The sequence below is a fragment of the Vigna unguiculata genome, chromosome 10 (genome assembly GCF_004118075.2).
Source record: "Vigna unguiculata cultivar IT97K-499-35 chromosome 10, ASM411807v1, whole genome shotgun sequence".
Lineage (NCBI taxonomy): Eukaryota > Viridiplantae > Streptophyta > Magnoliopsida > Fabales > Fabaceae > Vigna > Vigna unguiculata.
Window position 1 is genome coordinate 36,560,524 of NC_040288.1, and position 21,634 is coordinate 36,582,157.

The following is a 21,634-nucleotide window of genomic DNA, read 5'->3' on the forward strand; positions in this document are numbered from 1 at the left end:
TTCAAAGCATTTTATGATATGATAATATTTGAGTTAACATCAAAGCGAATTCGTGTCAAATAGTGTAAAGAATTCAAATACTATTATGAAATACACTTGAAACGTCATATAAACATAACAAAATTTGTTTAGAAGACTAAATTCACGCATTTCTAAAAATAAAAGACTAAATTGGTCAAAATTTTTGAAGATGAATTAATTCTAAAATTCACTTAAACTTGAGTATCGAAAACATATTTAACCCTTAAAAAAATTAATTCCAATTTTTATTTTAATTATTTAATTTGGTTTTATTTTTTTTTTCAACCAAATTTTAATACTCATTCAATTACATTTTTTCTTTTAGATCGACGTTCATGTCATTCTTATACAAAAAAAAAATAGTCTAACTAAAATTTATGGGAGTAAATTGTGGAAGTGTGTGGCTTCATGATCTATTTGATGTTTTTTGTTGAAGAAGGAGTAATAAATTGTTTCTGGCACACTAAATTCCAAATTTATTTATTAATAAATTAATAATTTTATAAAAAATTAAAAATGACTACCATATTAATTAAGTAGAAGAAATGTTAATTGGCCTATGTAGTATTATTCTTAATACTTTGATTACTTACTATGGGATTTTGCTAAATAGTGTTTTCTGAAAAAACCTGTCACTTATTATATGGACAATAAATCATTTTTACAAATTATAACTTCTTAGTAGCTAAACACATGCTTAGTTCTATAAAAGATCAACTTGAATTGTTTCTTCAAAATGAAAAGAAATGAGAGATACTTATTTCTATCTTGACAAAAATTCATATATTGACAATGGTAAAAGATTGAGTTTGGAAGAAGCTTAAGACCAAAAAGAGGGAAGTGTTGATTGAGGTTGCAGTAATTCTATTTCAACTATATCATGAGTCCAATTAAGGAATTCAAGAACTATATCATGAGTGATTTATTACACATTAAATAGATTTGTTAATTTTTTAAGAGATTAGTTATGTTTTTGTCCTTATAATACGATTTTGTTTTCGTTTTTATTTCCAATTTTAATTTTGTTAGGTCCTGGACTTAAAATATGTTAACTCTTTTTTTGTCTTGTTAAGGACCCTATCACACTTATGAATTAATTAAAATATATTATATTAACCTTAAAAATACTCATGTTTAATTATCCCCTCCATCTATTCATAATCATGGTTCATTCAAACGTTAAAAACACTGTTTAATATATTCATGCCTTTTACTAATCGTATAAAAATCAAATGTTATTAACACAACACTAACTCTTTTCACTGTAAACAAGAGTAGTAGATGAAACAAAAATAAGAAAATAAAACAAAAATCACTGTATATATTTGGTGTTTAAGTTCTGAAGCCAAAAGCAGACCATCTCTTTTTCCCTTCCTTCTTCATCTTCAAGGAATTGGAATCTATAAGGTTTTCAAGAGATTTTTTTCCCTTTCTATTCCGAACTCTTCCTGCTTCTTTCAAAAGCTCAAATAATCGCTTCTTTTCATCATCAACATCTGGATTCGCAGTTCCAAGTTTTTCTTCTCTCATCTTCAGTATGTATTCCAATATCTCAATGGCCTCTTCAACTCTGTATCCACCAACAAACAATCATCACAACACTATACCCTAATACTTCATGGATATAACAAAATGATATGCACAATCACCAAGCTTCATTTTTAAGCCAAATTATGAAGAGGGGACCACTCATTTCTCATCACAATGATGACATTCTATGGTGCAGAGCAAGATGATACTGCAAGTAAGGGAGGGAGAACAAAGAAAATGGAAACATAATGATGTATATAGAAACAAAAGATATTAACCGGACACTAGTATTTTGACACCAAATTTTTTTACTACCATTCGATACTATCCCTTATTACTATTCACTTTTTTTTTATAAAAATATAAAAGTTAATTTTTATTAAGACTATTTTATCTTTATAAAAGTTATCAAATGGTTATCGAATAGTGTCAAAGAACATTTTTCCTTACCTTCCCAAGGCATCATAAGTTGCTGCAAGATTGCTATACACTCCAAGAGTGTCAGAATGATATGTACCACACTCCCTCTCCAATATCGTTCTTGCTTCTTCAAAATGTTTGGCAGCATCCCCTATTTTATACAGTTGCACACATGCCAGACCCATCTGGTTCAACACAACTCCAAAAAAGGTACCTTTTTTCTCCCCACTTGCTCTCAGCTTGGTGATGGCATTCTCAAAAGACTTCCATGCCTCCATGTATCTCCCAACCATGTAGAACATCACTCCCATTTGAGCTTCTATTCCTGCCACTGTCCTATACTGTCCAGGGATATCCTGCAACAATTTCACTGCCTTCTGCAGCAGCTTCAGTGCCTCCTCAGGCTCATTTAGAGCTTCATAGATGCCAGAGATTTCAGTCAACCCACTTGCAATCTCCCCAGCCGTTGTTCCAGCCACAGGCTTACTGTATATTCTCAAGGCATTTTCACAATATGATTTTGACTCTCTTAGTTTTCCTGTTCTGTAGTAAAGGTCTGCAAGGCGAATGAAGACTAACGCCACAGAACTGTGGTTTTCACCTTTGGTGGATTTGAACACTGTTAGTGCTTTCTGATACGCGAAAACAGCCTCATCAAAACGACAGAGTGACATGTAAATGTCTCCGATGCTAACATCAATTGCTGCAACCTCGTTTTCTTGTGCATTGGCGATCATTGACATGCTAGCTAGGACAAGGTGTTCCAGTGCTGGTTCATAATCTCCCTTGGCCTCACATATAAGTGCCATTAGACGCCTGTCTGTTGCTTCTGTAAGAGATGCAGGAGAGCAATGCTCCCTGTGAATTTCGAGGGTCTTCTTGCAGAACTTCTCTGCCTGCTCAAATTGCATGGCTTGGACATGAGCTTCAGCTAAGTACCTGCCCTTCATGGAAACCAATTATTTTGGGAAATTTTCAGCACCACAAAGTGTTCTAATCCTATTAACCAGACATGATGTTAACAATATATAAGCATAAACAGTAGCTAGCCCATGACAGCACAGAAACAACACAGTGTTTCTTCCACGAAGAGTTTCACTTAGAAAATACATGAGATAACAAGGGTTTCAACTGATCAAAACACTGTACTTTAAAACTTAAAGATTCTTAACAAATGGTATAATTTAAGGTGCTGTCAGAGTGCTAAGTAAAATGGTCACAACACAAAATTATGTTATTTACTGTAAAGCTCATATTCTTCATTGAAATCATAATTCTTAATAAAACAGTTCAATTAATTTCATCCCAACAGTGTAATAAAAAAAGAAGATTAAACAATTTGTATCTAAAAGAATTCCCCTTGCTTATACTGCCTCTTGTGATTTTAAAGCTATTCATTCACTTTTAACAACCAGCTGCTCAGAAAATGGCTACAAGTACATGTTAAAGGACGCAGCATTTTCTTCTTCAAGTACAACAGAAAGGATCTTTTTGTATATGCCCAAAAGGAAAAGAGATAGATAAATGATGTCTTCATTCACAACTTCTTTTCCATATACAACCCTTTTATAATAATAATAAATCTCAGTCTACTAAAAATACTTTGAGAAGTAATTAAGTTGTGGATTGATTGTATAAGTTGTCAATGTATCAGTAAAAAAACATTTTGTTATATGGTGAAAGAATAAGGGTAAGCATGATTTTCTTCTGGCCTTTTAACATGCCAACACTCAAACCCACATAAAAGAAAACTCTAGTTTTAATTATTTGCTTTTCCAAAGTGTTTTAAATGTTGGTCATCTGGAATGTACTAAATGTAGTGAAACATAAGCTTGGTGGAAGTGTTTGTTTTCTTTATTTTTCTTTCTAAAACTAAAATGAGTCAATGAAAATAGATAGCAAACGCGTATTATAGTATGAGAGGGACTATCATAGCTATGTTCCAAGAAGGTTCAGCCAATTCAACAGTTGCTTGTAGTTTAGGAAAATGCTTAGATTCTGAAACTGACATCTCCAGATTCGCAATAGATTCCAAGGCCATTGTGGCCAACAGCTACATGCTTATCAACATAGGGTCCAGCACATCAGTGATTCATAATTTGACATTTTAAAATGTACAAAATTGGCAGTGATGCAGTTTGTCACTGCACTGTGATGCCCACAAGATAAAGGCTATAAATGATTTATACCAACAAAGTCATATTTTCAGAGATAACAACAAACCCACTGTTCTATTTTTCCAACAGCAAGGCCCCATTTGCCAGTAATTCTCTAAGAAAATTTGACAGCAGATAACAGAAAGTAGAAAACGAAAGAAATTAAAGCGAGGGATAACTTGAAATAAAAATGATTCAATCAAAAACACTATGTGACAAAATAATGGAAACAATTCTTCTTTTCAAAAACAATATTGCTAATAATACTTTCTTAACGAAATCTGAACTTTCCTTTTACTTCTACAGAATCAAACAACCAGTATACTAATTCAGTATAAGAGAGAGCATTACGTGGCACTCCTACAGAAAATTATTTATTATGAGAAAATCAGCCATGTGCTAACTACACAGTATTCTTGTCTAATCACAGATATATATGTATAATAAATTTGTTAACTTTTATAATCATTGTTTAAAATAATATAGATGATGATTTCTTAATGGTTGAGATTATAATTTTTTTATATACTGGTCAAGCACAATGGTAAAAGGGCATGTGGGTCATAGCAATAAAATGGATAAGGTGATAATGGTGTTACTTTACCTACAAGTCTCAGCGATTCTCGGGTCGGACTCACCCAGAACATCCATTTGGATCTTCAAACCCGACTCGTAACACGAAATGGCCCTATCCAACTGTCCAATCATGGAATACGTGTCACCAAGTTGCATGTACCCGGAAAACTGGGCCATGGCATGACCCGACTCGTTTTCCCCTTCCAGCAACAAAATGGACCGTTCCAGAGCCTCAACCGCCTCATCCAACCGCCCCAAACTGCTGTGTATCGCAGCAACCACGTGGAGACACGTGGCGAGCTCCAGGCCCGGGCCTGCACACCGTTCGAAGGACTTGGAGGCCCGAATGGCGAAGTCCAGGGCCTTCACCGGGCTCTCACCGGACGCTATCGTTTCTCGGGCCATCTTCAGAAGGAACGGGCCCAGATCCGGATTGTCCAAGGAGGACTCTTCTACTACCAGCGTCTTCTTCACGGTTCGGTTCAGCGGTGGGGTCCGCCCCTCGCCGCTGTCTGGCGCGGGGCGGAGGAAATCGGCGAAGGGCTGCATTTGGGGCGGCATGGGGAAAAATTGAATGAAGGATTGCCCAGAAATAAAAATTGAAACTTTTGTTAGGAATTTGAATGGGAAGTGTTGTATTTGAGGGTTTGGGATTGTGGGTGGAGATGAAAAGATGGAAGCTTCATCATGATTTGTGTTTAGGGATTTGGAAAAGAGAAAGGAAACTTGTTGGGGTTGTGGTGAAAATTGGAAAGTGATAAATAGAGAGAAAAGGGGGAAATGGATTAGGGGTGGTAGTGGTGGAAGGTTGCTTGGAAGAGACGCGTGATGATGGGGGAATTGGCATACCTTAATTTGAGGACAAGCTTGACGAGGAAGAAAGGGAAGAACAGAGAAATGAAGTCCATGATTACGAAACAGAGAGAAGTTTATGTTATTGCAATTGCTTAGTTGCAACAATGGCTTCTTTTTTGTATTGCTTGATGAATGCAAGTGTGCATGGTGGTGGTATTTGTTCTTAAATCAACAATAAAGACTCCTTTTTTGCCATTTGATTTCACAAAATATTTTTTTAACCTATTTTTCAGTTAAATTTAGGAAGAGAAACTATGTTGCAGCTGAAGACAGGGAAAATATTATAACGGGTAAATAAACGTTTTAAATAAATTAATAATAAACCAGCCTTTTTAAAGAGTTTGGAGGAAATGATTTAAATCATGTTCATACATTTATTATTATTTCTTTAGAAATGTTTTGTAACTTAATTTAAAATAAGAGTAATAAGAAGTATGTTATTTGAATAAACGGTTAAAGAAGTCTTAACTAATCATAGAAAAGTAAGTTAAATGCACGACAAAAATTATTAAAATGTGTAATTCAAAAGTTAAAGGTATCAATTACTCAATTTTATTTTACAATTTATAATATGTGAAATTTTTGATTAAGTTTTTGAAAGGAAGATGAGAAATAAACAATAGCCTATATAGATTTGTTCAGTCTATCTCTTTCTCTTTCTCTGGTTCCCGAGGTTCGTATTTATGAGGTTTGTGTTGTCTTTTGTTGTTTAATTTCTAATCTACCATTATAGTTTTTCATTTTATTTTATTCTTCATAATTTTTTGTCTAAAATTTAAAAATATTTGTAATTTTTTTCAATCTTTGGTTTACTTGTGTTTTTGTTTATTTTATCTTGGTCATGTTACTCTAAAATAATTTAATCGATTAAAAAAATTAACATACATACAACTAAGGATTAAATTAAAGCTGTAGATTGTAAAAAGAGTTATGGACTAAATCATACAAAACAATAAAGGAAACAATTGCAGATAAGAATTAAAGGAGACTAAATCTGCAATTTACACCTGAAAATTGTTTAGAATTGTTTTCCTGGATACTTTTATATTTTACTCATATAAAATATCTTTTATAAATCAGTCATGCATGAAAATGGTAACAATGATAAATATCATAAAAGTGATAATAATAAGTCAATTACAATTTACAAAGGATAAATATATAGTAAACTTAGTTTAAAATATAATAATGAATATGTTTTAAATCTACAAAATTTATTCAGTTAATTTTTAAAATAATTATATGATTTTTTATTTGAATTTTAAATCTTTTAAGGCAAGCCTTCCATTCCAATTAAACAATTAAAATTAGTTATTAGCGTGTAAAAAAGAGTATTGTGGCATAACAGATTAGTAACAAAGTCTTGAATAATTATTTTCTTTTAAAAACCTTTAAATGACATAGTTCTGAAAAGTATAAAGAATTACATCTTTTTAGAAAATAAAACTTCTTTTTAAGGAAATATAAGAATTTGTTAAAAAAGTACACTGGTGAGAAGTTTATTTGAGTTTTCTTATAAAGATATTCATTTATCAAAACCTTTTTGTATTATTAGACAAATGAAAGTTTAGGTTTTTTTTACATGTTTATTAGAAAACTGTACCGAAATATTGAACAAACAGTAGTGAAAACATAAATAATTTGTGTTTTATAGATCTGTTGTTTGTGTGGAGAATTTAGGTTGTTGAGGACTTTGATTGTCTTGCAAGTTTAATTATTTGACGTATATTCTGTAATTATTAGTTGTCGTTTCTATTGTCCATTTTTAATATGTAATTAACTTAAAAAGTCAAAGGTCTTGTAAGAATTCAAACTCACCAATATCTGCAAATTTCTTATGGTTTACGTTTCTTCTCATTTTCTATGTTCAAATAAAAACCATCAAAGCTTCAAGATTAAGAAGCTGACATCATATTTCTTTCACAGTGAATCTTCAGGGAAGCCATAAACGCTGCTGGTGTGCACACTGAATTTGAGGTCTGGAATTGGAAAAACGTAAGAGACAGAAATTGAATTAATAAATTGACAGAGAAAAGTCAAAAAGGTGAGAAAGAAGAAAAAGGTCTGAAGCACTCTATATGATACTGTTCTCACAATCTGCATCTCTCTCTCTCTCTTTCTTTCTTTCTGCAGAAACAGTGTGATTAGGAACAACGACCCAGAATGGACAACGTTAACAGCAGCAACGACAATAACAACAACTACTGTGGGTTCATGTCGTGCGACAAACTGGACCGAATGGCCAACTGGGTCGGTGCCAACGTGGCATCTGCTTTCTTCGCTTCGTTGGAACGCTGTTCTTGCATCAACCTCAGCATCGACAACGATGATGACATAAACAACAACAACAACAACCACAACGATGATCGTCCTCTTTTCCTCTCTCAACCCAACTCCAATCTTCCCTCTTAGTTCTTAATTTTATGTTTTCTCTGCTGGCTTCACTTCTTTATATTTGTTCATGTTTTAATAGACATATATGTAACAAAGCTCTGTTATTTCCATGTTTATGCGGATCCTGAATTACCTTTCATTTTTTTAATATATGGAGTTTGTTTACTTTATTTCAGAGATCATGGTTTCGTGTACGGTTTAGTCAATGGGGGTAGATGGATGCATCTGATAGGTTTACACTATGTCTTCTTTCTTTTTTACTGTTTGAGTTTAATTTCATTACAGAATGTGAAAAGTTTATTACTTCTGAGATTCTGAGATATTGAGATATTCACCTGAGTTTCATCGTCTATCTGTGTATTTTTTTTTTTTTAAGTTTCTTTTTCTTTTCAAGTTCAAGATGGAGATTTGAAAAGAAAGGAAAGGGAGTGATTGCATATGTTTCTTTTTGTTGAAATGAAATTCTTTGGGAGGTGAATAAGGAGTGGAGGAGGAGATAGTTTTAGGTTTTGATAAGGTATCTGATACCATTCTATTAGGATGAGGTTTTCTGCTTCATTTGTGAAATCACACGTTTTTCTATTGAAAGTAGATGCTGAAACTAAGCACGTTTTAATGAATAATTCGTTTTCAGTGGTTTTTCTTCATTGTGGAGTCATACAGTTCTGGTTTAAGTTGAAGTCTAATTCTAGTTCTGATTTAGGTTGAAGTCATCGATTTCTGTTCTTCTACAATTTTTTTCAGTTTTCTGATACTGATGCATAGAACCTGTTTGCTGAATGAATACTTGAGTTGAGAGCTTTAAACACTGAAATTGGAACAGAATCCAGAGGATAAGTTTTAAACATTAATCTGAAAATGGCATGCCACTGTATCAGTTTCAATATTTGACAAAAATCAAAGGTTCAGATATTAAAAGTTGTTCACTAAACTCAGAAACAAGTTCTTTACGCATGCAAGAGATATATGCTATATGCCAGTTTATTTAGATGTTATAATGAAGAATGATGCTATGGTTATGGTGTGGTGTTTGCAAAACTAGAAAGTTTCATCTTCAAAGCATTGTAAAGAACAAAACAAGTGAAAATTTAGTGAAACATCATCCACATGGATGTTTGCAGTTAAAGAAACAACTTGGTACTCCTCACATGATTTTTTCTTGATACATTCTGTAAAGTGAATGAATCAGACATGTGTACTACTCTTACCAAACTAAAAATCAGTACAGCGCAGTACAGGGAGAATCAATCACAGCTATTTTTCTTCCAGCAAATTAGCATAAGAACACAGTGCTTGATGATGAAAAACCTTGCATACTTCTCCTTCCAAACTTTTCCTTTTGAAACTTGAAGTTCTTTAGGTTCTGACAGCTTACGAGGTAGGCATCCCATGGTAATGTTTGAGTCTGAGATCGCAGAGAAAGAGGGAGAGAAAGTTCTCTCAATTGAGATCACTTCAGACTAGGCTATGTTGCTATGATTGTTGTAGGCTTATTTATTTATTTGTTTTTTTGCTTGAAAGATACATTGGGGAGAGGAGGATACAGTTGTTTGTCACAGTATTTTGTCTTTCAGTGCATCGAAACAAGGAAAGAAATGCTTGTGATCTTTATCAAAAAACAATTCTCAGATACATTTTTCTTATGTTTCGATTCCAGATCATTAATCTTCGCTAAATCTTGTTTGTTGAAGCTGTCTCACTTTATGTTGTTTTTATCATCAAGCCAAGCAAGTTTTGATTAGTTGACACTGGTGTATATGTTACAGACTATTATTATGTATTACTGTTTTTTTTTTATTATTTAACTTGTCTTTTTTTTTCTTTTTCAAATATATTCGTTGCTTATTTATCTTTCTGATAGATTCGTTTTGATCCATTTTCAATTTTGAGACTCTTATATAAATTGCTTATTTATCTTTCTGATAGATTCGTTTTGATCCATTTTCAATGTTGCTGCAGTGTCACAATTTTGTATAACTACAAGTAATAGGTGATAGAAATAACTATTTTTCAATTGTGATGCAAATATACAAGTTAAATTAATTATATAAAATTAAAATAAAGGTATAATATAGCCTTTAGAGGTTTTTCCTGAAATAAAGTGAAATATCTGTATATAAATGGAAAAGAAATGGTAGCAGAAGCACAAATAATATTGATATAAATGAATTTATATATTTGGAAGAAAATTTTACCTCATTTAATGATAAGTCATTAGTACAAGTAATATCGAGTTCAATCTTTTAAAATAAGATGTCACATTTTTCTTGTGAATGAAATTTTTTTTATTAATATTGTTAGTGGGGCTTTTTAACAAAAGTTAATAAATTTACCAAAGTTCAGTTGTTAAAATCTTTTCATTTTATTGTATTTTCGATCTTCTGAAAATTATTTTTTCTTTCTTGAGATCGCTGTATTCTCTAGTTTGTTTTTTATAATGTTTTTACATACGCTAATTTTTCTTTTTTAATTTATATTTAACTAAGACCTATTTTATATTATTTGTATTCATGTGAATTTAATATACTAACAATATCGTAAAATATAATATCATCGTATCATCAACCAAAATAAAATATTTTTAGAACTTTTATAAAAACAAGTTTTTTTTTTCTTTTTTTTATCAGCATATATAAAAACAAGTGGATACAGAAACTCGCTTTAACTTATTCTCAATAATTATAATTACTTTTTCTATCATTAATCTTTTATTCATTTATTGATTTTAGCATAAAAACATCATTCGTGGGTGAAATTCTGTTTGATTTTTATTCATATTTTTTCTGCATTAAGTTTGTTCTTATTATTGTTCATGTCACTCGCAGAGATTTTATATTTCACCTTATAATAAGTTTGACCTATAAACGTTCCGTTTTCAATAAGAGCATTTGGTATCCATGGTTAGGTTTTAGTAAAAGTTTACTAAGCCACATAAGTTTTTTAATGAGGATTTAAAATACTCCAAACTACTAAGAAAATCCTTCTTAATTCAATCTTCAAATTATTTTAAAAACTTGTTAATTTCTCAATCATTTTTTGAAAATTAACAGTAAAACTTAATGTGAGATACATTCCAAGTATTGGCCACAATTTTGCTCTAGCATTGATTTTTTATTGACAATATCAGTTGTAAGTATTTGTTAATAGAGGGAGTTGAACCCACAACCTCTTCCACCATTTCTTCTAATTTTACCACTAAATCAATCTTATATCTCGAATAAAGAGACTTGTATTGTTCACTAGTTTAACATTGAAGGAAGTTGGAAGTTCCTCGGTGGAATTAACTTGATTTTCTACTCATATTTGCATGTTATAATGAGAAAGCACACAAGGAGTTGGTAAACATATGATCAACTTATTTTAAAGGGCTTGTGCTCAGCTTTAAAAGCTTGACAAAGACAATGTTTTTATTGGTGGAACTTTGTAAATAGAAAACAAGAAACAGAGTTCTCCAATAAAACAAATGATAAAAACTAGCAAAATTTGTAAAGGCCCTGATTTATTGCGAAAAAATGGTTCAATGCCAATACATTCTGAAAAGGGAAGCAATATTCAAATTGAAATAACAATGTTCAAACTATAGGGGTTGAACAAATAAAGATTGCTCTAGAATCCATTCCTACAATTACAGGACAACAATAAGATTAGGGATAGTTAATTGTGGCATTCAGATGGTACTCAGAGGAAAGGAGGGCTACAGAGAATAATCAAGGAGAGAAAATTTTTCCATACCAAATTTGTTATCCTTCCACTATGAAATCACGTCATTTAGCATTTTCCTTTCTTGCACGTGTGCTCCTAAGTACACCTCCAACATTTGCTCTCTCTGACACGTGGTTTGTTGGCTCAACAAACACTTTTCTTTGCCCTTCACATTTTCTAATGCATTTGTTACAAACTTTTGTGTTTTGAGTAGTCGTGATGGTTATAATATGAAGAACTTGATCCTTAATTACTAATTGATTCTTTTTGGGTTTGATTTTTAACAACAATTCTCTTTAGCCTTTTGGTTTTCTTCTTGGAATTTTTCTTCATAGTTTTCAAGTTGGCCATGCGATTTTCTATTAGGAATCGAAGTGAGTCTAAATCTCACACTAAGTAGAACAGAGAAAGTTAAACACCTTACAAGGAAGAAGAATCCATAAATTCATTATTTTAATGTTTTGGGTTGGAGATGGTGTAGAGTCTCTTATGTGAGGCTAACTTAGGACTTATTGTTGTTGAATTTCTCCAAGTGAATCTACCTCAATTGATCTTTTAGTTGCATCAAAAGTTTGTTGTAGTGACGAACTCAGACAAATACAATATGATATTTTATTGAAAATCTTTTTGATAAGAAATTCAAACAACCATATCTTGTTATGATAAACGACGATACAAATAAAAAATACATGTGACTACCTTTCAACTTCAACCTCGATTATCAACTTGTCATAGTCAAAGTTTTACTCACACAATTTTTGAGAAACACGATATAAACAACACAACACATATAATACTTAGAAAATTGTCATAAACTTACAAAAACATACGATCATAATTTTATTACTCAACACAAGGAAGTAATATTTTTTCTTTACAACTTAGAGGATAAGGAAGTCATTTTAAGATTTTTCATATCTCTATCATTTATTGTGAACAAGTTCAACTTAAGATTTCAATTTTTTTTAACGATTTTAATCTCGTTTTTTTTTTCTTATCCATTTATGGAAGTAGATAAAAAAAGAGATTAGTAATTAGACTTTATTAATATCTATAATCAATTTATTGAAAGAAAAATGTTTTATCTTTGAATTAGTGATTAATAATAAGAATCAACAAATTTGTTGGTTTTAACACCCATCAATAGAAAATTTTGCTTTTCCAGTGAAGATATTATATTTCGTTAAGGTAAGCTATATAATATGTAGTTCTTTTAGCTATCATTAAATCTCTTTGCTACTGTTTACTTTTCATTAAGTTCATCCAATATAAAATATTATATTTATTAATGTTTCTCTCTCTTTTCTTCCCATGCTCCAAAAATGAACATTTTCATGACTTAACATGCATGCCTACACATATACCTAGATGTAACTTCATAAACTAAAGAAAAGAAACATTGCATAAGATCTCAGTTCAAGAACATGGTATGATTGTGCCTCAAAGTCTATGAACAACATATGCAGTTGATGCACATTCAGAATAGTGATTGCAGAAAGTTAATGCAGAGTTGTTAATAGTTTTGCACAAAGCATGGTGGCTCCTTCTACATATTCAGAAAAGTGGTAAGATATCAGAAGGAAGCAAAAAGCTTGATACTCTATAAACAACTAACATTCAAGTTTTTCTTATCATGCTGCTATTAATTCATTAATTTATGAAGAATCATGATCAAGGAGGAATACACAAAGTTTGACCAGCGTGTATATTCAGCAAAGTTATTGAAAATTTCGCCTCTGCCACATAATACTCTTTTTGCATCATTTCCATTAGTTCATAATGAACACGTATTATATAAAAGATGTAATGATATTTTTTAAATTAAAATAAAAAAGCATATACGAAAAATAAAAATTGTTGGTCAAAATTAAGTTTTCTATTATTTTGTAATCGTATGACCTATTGTATCATTGTAATATAAAAAAAACGAAACACCATTGATTATAAAAAGTATAAAAGCAGTGTTTTTGTACTTATAGTAAATATGAAGCAAAATAAAGTTGTAAATCTCACTTTTTTGTAAATTTTTTTATCATATTTATCTTATGAAATAACTCAGTTCTAACAAATATCAAGAATTTGGATTCTCTATTAATTTTTTATTTTATGTTTTAGGGTATGTCTTCGAGATATATTAATACACACTTATTTTAATATTTTAACATATTAGAATCAAAAGGTACTACACAATGAACATAATGAATTATGAGCAAGTCGTATATTTATATAATAGAACATTTTACTTTCAACAAAAAAATGAAAATCTTAAAATAATGTGTTTACGACATGATAATCAACTTTTTTTTTATTCAATACAGAACTTTGAATTCATTCTTAAATTTCAACCATTTTAGAGAAAATATTTCTTCTTCTTAATTATATACTTTATTATATGAATTATTATGCAAATAGTTGTTTGTGAGAGGAAATAAATGTGGGGACTGACAAGAACAGACGTTGGTGTGAAGCGTGTTTCAGAAGTTAGAATGTGTATCATGGCATGCATGAGAAGAGACACAATGATATAGTTTCTGCATCTTGGCATCGCTACTTAGCGTAAAATTTTTGTCCTTCAAAAGCCTCTTCCACTCAAAAATGGCAATATTTGCCACCCGAGTGGTCATTATAGTCCTCAAGGGTGATTTTCTAGGTATGCTAACAGTGGAAAGTTCCAAACGTACACTACATTCTTCACTGTACTAATGAAAAAAGAAGTTACAGAAAAAGAAAAACTGATACAACAAGTGAAGAACTCACCTAAAATGAAGTAGAAGTATGATGAAAGAGAAGATAATATAATAAATAATATATGAAGTTGTTTAATTGAAAGGTGAAAAAATTAGTTTAGTTGCCAATTATTGAGGCCATTAATTAGCACTTAAGTACATTTGATATGATCGCTACGTAGTTCAATTAGCAGAATGTGTAGTAAGTTGCATGAAGAGTGTATAATATAATCAATTAGCCATCCTAGAACTAGCATTTGAAACCTTTTGTGTTGTTTGGAAAAGATACCATGCAAAGAACATGTATTTTAGGTATGATGACTAACAGAAACGTACCCTGTTAAAGCAGATAAACCAGAAGGATGTTTGAAATGCTTTAGTTAATACCTGATATTTGTAAATTGTAACGAAGGTCGTGCTATGATTTGCTCCAATAATGGTGGTCTAGGGATGTGAAGGCGTGCATCAACTTTGCTTATCATTGAGAAGAGGAAGATGTCTAACAAAAGCAAAACAAAGTAACCCACCTTTTCACCAAATACAAAGTGAAAATGAATGGTTTGAGTTGTCCAAATCTTTGTCTTTTCAGAGGGCTTTATTTTTTCAACTCTTCAAAATCTGGGTGCTTTGGGACTGGACTAGCAATCAACTTACAGCACCCAGAATTTTGTTTAGTTTGACTTTAGATTCTTCAGAACACTGCTAATTAACAGTTAATGTGATTCAAGTAGATTTTCATTTATTTAATATGATTTTCAACAGTACAAAGCAACTTGATTAGAACATGTTGCTCTATTATAAAAAGTAATAAAGCATTCAGATTTGTGGAAGATTAGTAGAATGGAAATGAAGGTGACTGATTGTGGTGGGGTTTAATATGGAGCATGTTTAGGGGCATGTGTGCCCTCTATTCTTAGTCAATGGTATGATTTGTAACAGAAAATGTTTAACAGTTAAAAAGAAAACGGATAAAAACAGAGAAGTGGGATAAAAGGGAATGTTGAAGCCTTCCCTACCACTGTGGTCATGTTGAATAATCACTTCCCAACACCTTATTATCACCAACTCACGCTAGTGGAATCATGAAAGCTGACATTAGAATAGAACCTGCATAGCCTTTTTGAGCCTTTTCTCTAATAAAATAAAATCCTGTAAGGAGAGTCTCACTCCTTTAAAAGGGTCTCCCTTCTATTCTACCTCAGGCCTCCACTTCTACTTACTCACTACCCTGAAATGTCCAACTTAATCACCTTGTTTATGCTGTGGTTGTGTCTGCTATCTGCTATTTACAATGTGAAGCTTATAGCACATGGAAGTATTATGGGAGGATCAACCAGGTTCTATGATTTCAAGGTATAATTTACTTTTAAGTGCACATTATGACACCACATTTTCCTTTCCAGTGGAATGCAGTGCTCTCCAATCCCTTTCTTTCTATTTTGTTAAGCTCTAAATGGTTACTTACTGCACAGGTTCAAACCAAAAGAGATACCAAACTTTGCAACTCCAAAGACATTGTCACAATTAATGGTATGTTTCCAGGACCTGTTATTTACGCTCAAGAGGATGATAGAATCATAGTAAAAGTGACCAACGAGACACCTTTCAATGTTACAATTCACTGGTAATCCCAATAACAACCTTGTAAAGGAAATAGTTCACTCAAGTAACGATATCATACAGCTGACAAACTTGAATGTTAAAACATTAGGCATGGTGTTCGGCAAAGGCTATCATGCTGGTATGATGGGCCATCCTTGATTACACAATGTCCAATTCAATCAGGCCAGAGCTTCACTTATAATTTTTCAGTGGTGCAGCAGAAGGGAACCTTCTTCTGGCATGCTCATGTTTCTTGGTTAAGAGGAACAGTTCATGGTGCCATGATTGTTTATCCAAAGGCTGGGGTAACTTACCCGTTTAAGTTTCCCTATCAAGAGCACATAATTATACTGGGTAAGTTGGTATCTCCCTTTGGTTTTGAATTCAGAGTACTATGTAGTTGTATGTTCTCCATATAATGCTACTGTTTGTGGGTTGATATGAATCATGGCAGGGGAATATTGGCTGAAGGATCTCCAAGAAATTGAGAAGGCCACTCTAGCAAGTGGAGGACCTCCTCCAAAAGCAGATGCATATACCATTAACGGTCATCCAGGAACCAACTACAACTGCTCCACTAATGGTATTTGAGATAATAAAAGATAACTAACAATGAATTTGTGATAATGGCTATTCTCATTTGTTGGAATTTCTTACAATTGTCTATTGGTAGGATAATTATTTTTGTAAGATGTTAAGATGTTTCAATTAGACTAAGCTGATAAAAAAGAGAAAAATCCAAGTGGTGGATGATGCCACTAACGCTCGTTGACATCATGACAATGTCCACGAGTTTGCATTTGCATTGGTCTCCTAAACCAGTCTATCACATACTAATACTGTTGTAATTTGTTTTTCCTGCATTCCCGTTTCTTACGTTTCTTTCCTCTTCATTTCAGATGTCTACAAAATTGATGTGATTCCGGGAAAGACCTATTTGTTAAGATTGATTAATGCGGGTCTGAACACTGAGAATTTCTTCGCCATTGCTAATCACAATTTAACAATCGTGGAAGCTGATGCTGAATACACCAAGCCATTCACCACAGACTCAGTGATGATTGGACCAGGTCAAACATTGAGTGTCCTAGTCACTGCAAATCAGCCAGTAAGAAAATACTCCATGGCTGTAGCACCTTATGAGTCTGGAAAGATTGTCATATATCAAAACGTTTCAGCTATAGCAGGCTTCAACTACATAGGAGCTCCATCTGATAGCCTATCTTTACCTGCTAAATTGCCTAAACTTGATGATGAAGTGGCTGTTAAGACAGTTATGGACGGATTAAGGAGCCTAAATCAAGTCAATGTTTTTAAGGAAATCGATAAACATCTATTCATTACCATTGGATTGAATGTTCAAAAGTGTCAATCAAAGACACCCAAGAAAAACTGCCAAGGCATGCACAATGGGGTGCTGGCAGCTTCAATGAACAATATAAGTTTCGTTAATCCCAATATTTCAATCTTGGAAGCATATTATAAGAAAATAAAAGGAACATACACTGAAGATTTCCCAGACACACCCCCAAAGTTCTATGACTTTGTTAATGGTGCCCCTAATAGCATTCCATATGACACGCAGTCATCGAATGGTACAAGAATAAAGGTCCTTGAATATGGTAGCAGGGTGCAACTCATTCTGCAGGACACAGGGACAGTTAACACTGAAAACCACCCAATGCACTTCCATGGCCACAGCTTTTATGTGGTAGGGTATGGCAAGGGCAACTATAACCCAGTAACTGCACAATTCAATTTAGTGGATCCTCCATACATGAACACAATTGGAGTTCCAACAGGAGGATGGGCAGCAATTCGCTTTGTTGCTGATAATCCAGGTATAGACCCTGTAATGCTGGATTTATTTTCTCTATTGTTCTATTGAAACAGAAAGGATTATTCATTTCCCTGTCTCTCTGTGTCTATTGAATTATCAATTTCTTACTATCAAAATAACGTGAAACTATTTTGCAGGGGTCTGGTTTCTGCACTGCCACATTGATATACACAAGTCATGGGGACTGGGAATGGTATTTATAGTGAACAATGGACAAGGAGAGCTGGAATCCTTACCACATCCTCCGCCAGACTTGCCACAGTGTTAAGACTACCAGCAGATCATAACAAACAGAAAATAGCAGATGATTCAGACCTTCCTGTCAAGCGTTCTTTAGCTCCATGTTTGTTACTGTAAAGTGTGGCATTTCCATTTCTTTCAAAAGAAAAAAATTACGGATGTAAAAAAAAAACGATGACTGTAGCATGTTTGGTAGAGATTAAATTTAGAGAAATAATCGCTTATTTTTTTGAAAGTTCTCTTAGAAAGTTAACAAAAAATAAGTGATTATTTCCTTAAAATAAATTGAACCAAACATGCAGTAGATAAATGCAAATTTTATTCTCTATAGTTTGATTTATATCACCATCAGAATTCTGAAATAAAAATAAGATATTAATATTACTTGAAATCAAAGTGATAAATACTAATAGTGACTCCTGTTCTCTCCAAGGTTCCACCTCTATACTAGTTCCAATTGAGATGTCTACACTGATATGATGCTACACACACGAGGCTAATCCACACCCCATCTTACTAAGCTTATTGAACGAGCGCAACGCAACCTTCAAAGGGCTGCACGAATATCCAGTGGCCACTGCAAAATGAATATATAACTATACATTCCCTCAAATCCTCTATCATATACCCTCGGAACTTCATTTGTTGTCTGCAGTGAAATAGGAACACGACACTGACAGAAAACAGATTATGGGTTGACCCTCTCCACAGTCCAGCTTTTCTCTGCTGCAGCACTCACACTTGATTTGAATGTTAGCCTCTGGTTACTCTTAAGATTCAAGTAATCAACCTGTACGTGGTTGAAACCAAAGTGAATGTGTAGATGCAAAACACACATATTTATGTTAGAGTATGAGAGATATCATTACCTGATGCGGTTCTAGGATCAGAAGGCAAAAAGCATCAATTGGACCTGTAGAAGGATCTAATGATATATCAGGCTGAGCCTGCTCATGTAGACAGGGAAGTTCAGGGTTGGGGCACAAATATTGCGACCTTGATCTCAATGAACTGGCAAACCAAGAATTTTCTCTTTGCTGCATCATGAATTTATTACAGGAGGGGAAGATTAGTGCAATGAATTTAAAATTTGGTATAGGAGTTTGAAAATTGAAAACTACAGAAAATTTGGAAGTAAAAGAAATTATAAAATTGAAAATCAGTTTCAGTTTCTAAAAAGTTCAAAACTTAAAATTGACAAGCAAACAGAACAAAGCGTGAGGGTTTTGTTTTACTTCCCCTGATTTGATGAGGGAGAAGAAAGGTTTTTTCCTTTTGCATGGTGCAGGTTTATACATTCAATTCCAGACTACCATTTTAATTTAATCTTCCCGTTATGCAGTTATCTTTAGCTCAACTTATGTTTCAAATTGCTTTTAGAGAACAAGTTGACATAGAGTCCAAATTCTCTACTAGATTTTTTTGGTACTGTCCTCTGCTAAACATTGTTGATGTTGGTACTTTAAAAATTTTTAATATATTTTAAAAACATCAAAAATTAGTGTTCATCAATATATTTTGAAGGCACAGCATAGAAAACCTCAATAAAGAATCCAAATTCGTTGACATACTTGTCTCTTTTAGCGTAAAGAATAATGCATCATCTTCTATCACAGGGTATGGATTGCACTTCTATCAATAAGTGAAGGAAGCAATGGTTAAAAATAGCACAATCGCTTTAGCTGGACAATTTTGTTTCCATATCACAATTATACATAAAAGCTCACGCAACATACACAATGTTCAAATCAAAATTGATCTAACGAATGACAATTTCAATCATAACTGAAAATCTTTAATCAAACCTCAAGTTTTAGGGGTTCAGCATTCGAACCGTCGATGATATCTACATTCCCGTTTATCCGAAATTGCTCCCAGGAATCCGTAAAATACCAACAAATCTAACAAAAAAAACTAAACTTAGCCCCAATTCGCAAAACCTATTGTGCCTATCATCAGATTGTTTTATTAAAAAAGTACCTCATGGAATAATTACCTCAGCAGAGGGGCAAAGCTTGAGCTCTTCAATCTACACCACGAATAAGAAAACAGAAACTTCTAATTGAGAAACTTTTCAACAAAAAATCAACATGCCAACAACTACGTGCCTCTAGGTTTTAAAATTGGGTACAAATTATTCAATGAAATATATTTCCACAATCGACGTGTATGTCTACACTCTGCTCTAATTTGGTTCTAATGGAACTGCTTGAACCATTTACAAGATATTTATTTCTTCTAAGCTAATAAATTAAATATAATGCATAATATTACGAGCTATTCCAATTCCAAACATCAGATTAATTAGAGAAGTTGTTCTTGTTCAAGGAAAAAAAATAAAAACCTTGCGAGTGCGAGCATCAGTGTTAATTTGGATGTTATCAGTATTATCTTGGAATCCTCTGAAAACACAGATCATACAATGTCATCAATTCTCCATTAAAATTAAGTGAATGAGAGAGGGAGGGACAACCTGAAAACGACAGTGCGGTTCGAAGGTGTTCCGTTGGTTCCTATGGTTGCCTGCCCCAAACACAAACAAAACGATTAATAACAAAAATGAAAAATTAAAAAAAAAAAAGAAAAAAGTTGATTCTGATACTATACGAGTTGCATGAAAGAAGAGTGTTTAAGGTGAGCGTTTGATTCCAAAGCGTTCAGAAGAAGCTGCTTCCACGCCACACTCCCCATTTTTCCTTTCCAATACTTTCGGATAATTTTTCCCAGCGCTTGCAACTTTTAAACTGTTTACCTAACATCTTTATCAGTATGATGCACACGATGTGATTTTTCAGTTTCACTGTAAAAAATTCAGAGAAGATGAAAAATTGTGGGAAAAAATTGTTCATCTTCTTATTCAGATGCTAACACGTTGATTTAAGATGTTAACAAATAACATTATCAGAACAGAAATATAAATTTTACGCCAATCAACATAAGAACTTTTTTTTTTTATTTACTAATAACAAAAACTACAAATTTATTGAGACTAAGAGAAAACAAATACTATTAAAAAGGTAAAAAAAAAAAACAAATTATTGAAAAGGATAAGTAGATTTTGCAAATTTATGATTGATGAAAGGTAGGGTATTTAAAAAAAAAACAAAATAAAACTATTTTATTCTGAAATAATCATGTCAGAAAAATATAACAAAAGTATTTTTTTTAAATATGTTTTTAATTTCTTAATTTTTAATAAATTTTGGAATTAGTCTATTTTAAAATTTTGGAACAATTTAGTTATTCATCTTTTAAAATACGTGAATTTATTTTTTTAATTAAATTTTGTTAAATTTATATGACATTTCAAACGTGTTTTATAATAGTATTTTATTTAACTTTAAAGCAAAAATGTGTCGAATAGTATAAACAAGTTAAATACAAACTTGAAATGCATACAAAATTTGATTAAAATGCATACGAAATTTGATTAAAATGACTAAATTCACGTATTTTGAATGATAAATGACTAAATTGGTCCAAATATTCAAAATTAACTAATTTTAAAATTCATTAAAAGTTGACAAAAATATATTTAAACATTTATAAAATGTAAAATGTACCACTATCAA

General features: G+C 32.3%; 3 protein-coding genes and 1 long non-coding RNA gene across 4 annotated transcripts; 2 read left to right on the forward strand and 2 right to left on the reverse strand.

Moving 5' to 3' along the window:
- Positions 1-1,200: 1,200 nt before the first annotated feature.
- LOC114166853 (protein KINESIN LIGHT CHAIN-RELATED 1-like) lies at positions 1,201-5,752 on the reverse strand. The gene is made up of 3 exons (XM_028051721.1): positions 4,732-5,752; positions 2,002-2,910; positions 1,201-1,591 (listed from the first exon to the last, which is right to left on the reverse strand). The coding sequence occupies exons 1-3, from the start codon at positions 5,262-5,264 to the stop codon at positions 1,354-1,356; spliced, it is 1,680 nt and encodes a 559-aa protein (XP_027907522.1). The 5' UTR covers positions 5,265-5,752; the 3' UTR covers positions 1,201-1,353.
- Positions 5,753-7,198: 1,446 nt separating this feature from the next.
- Positions 7,199-8,129, forward strand: LOC114166303. Its single transcript, XR_003599889.1, has 2 exons — positions 7,199-7,602; positions 7,692-8,129. It is a non-coding gene; the product is annotated as an uncharacterized LOC114166303 (long non-coding RNA).
- A 7,438-nt stretch (positions 8,130-15,567) lies between these two features.
- Positions 15,568-18,250, forward strand: LOC114166074 (laccase-6). The gene is made up of 6 exons (XM_028050730.1): positions 15,568-15,733; positions 15,853-16,004; positions 16,092-16,336; positions 16,437-16,565; positions 16,882-17,823; positions 17,960-18,250. The coding sequence occupies exons 1-6, from the start codon at positions 15,614-15,616 to the stop codon at positions 18,088-18,090; spliced, it is 1,719 nt and encodes a 572-aa protein (XP_027906531.1). The 5' UTR covers positions 15,568-15,613; the 3' UTR covers positions 18,091-18,250.
- A 166-nt stretch (positions 18,251-18,416) lies between these two features.
- Positions 18,417-20,919, reverse strand: LOC114166075 (pyridoxine/pyridoxamine 5'-phosphate oxidase 2). Its single transcript, XM_028050731.1, has 7 exons — positions 20,670-20,919; positions 20,536-20,585; positions 20,407-20,464; positions 20,059-20,091; positions 19,868-19,963; positions 18,932-19,099; positions 18,417-18,852 (listed from the first exon to the last, which is right to left on the reverse strand). Exons 1-7 carry the CDS (start codon positions 20,751-20,753, stop codon positions 18,751-18,753), a joined length of 591 nt encoding a protein of 196 aa, XP_027906532.1. The 5' UTR covers positions 20,754-20,919; the 3' UTR covers positions 18,417-18,750.
- Positions 20,920-21,634: the final 715 nt, after the last annotated feature.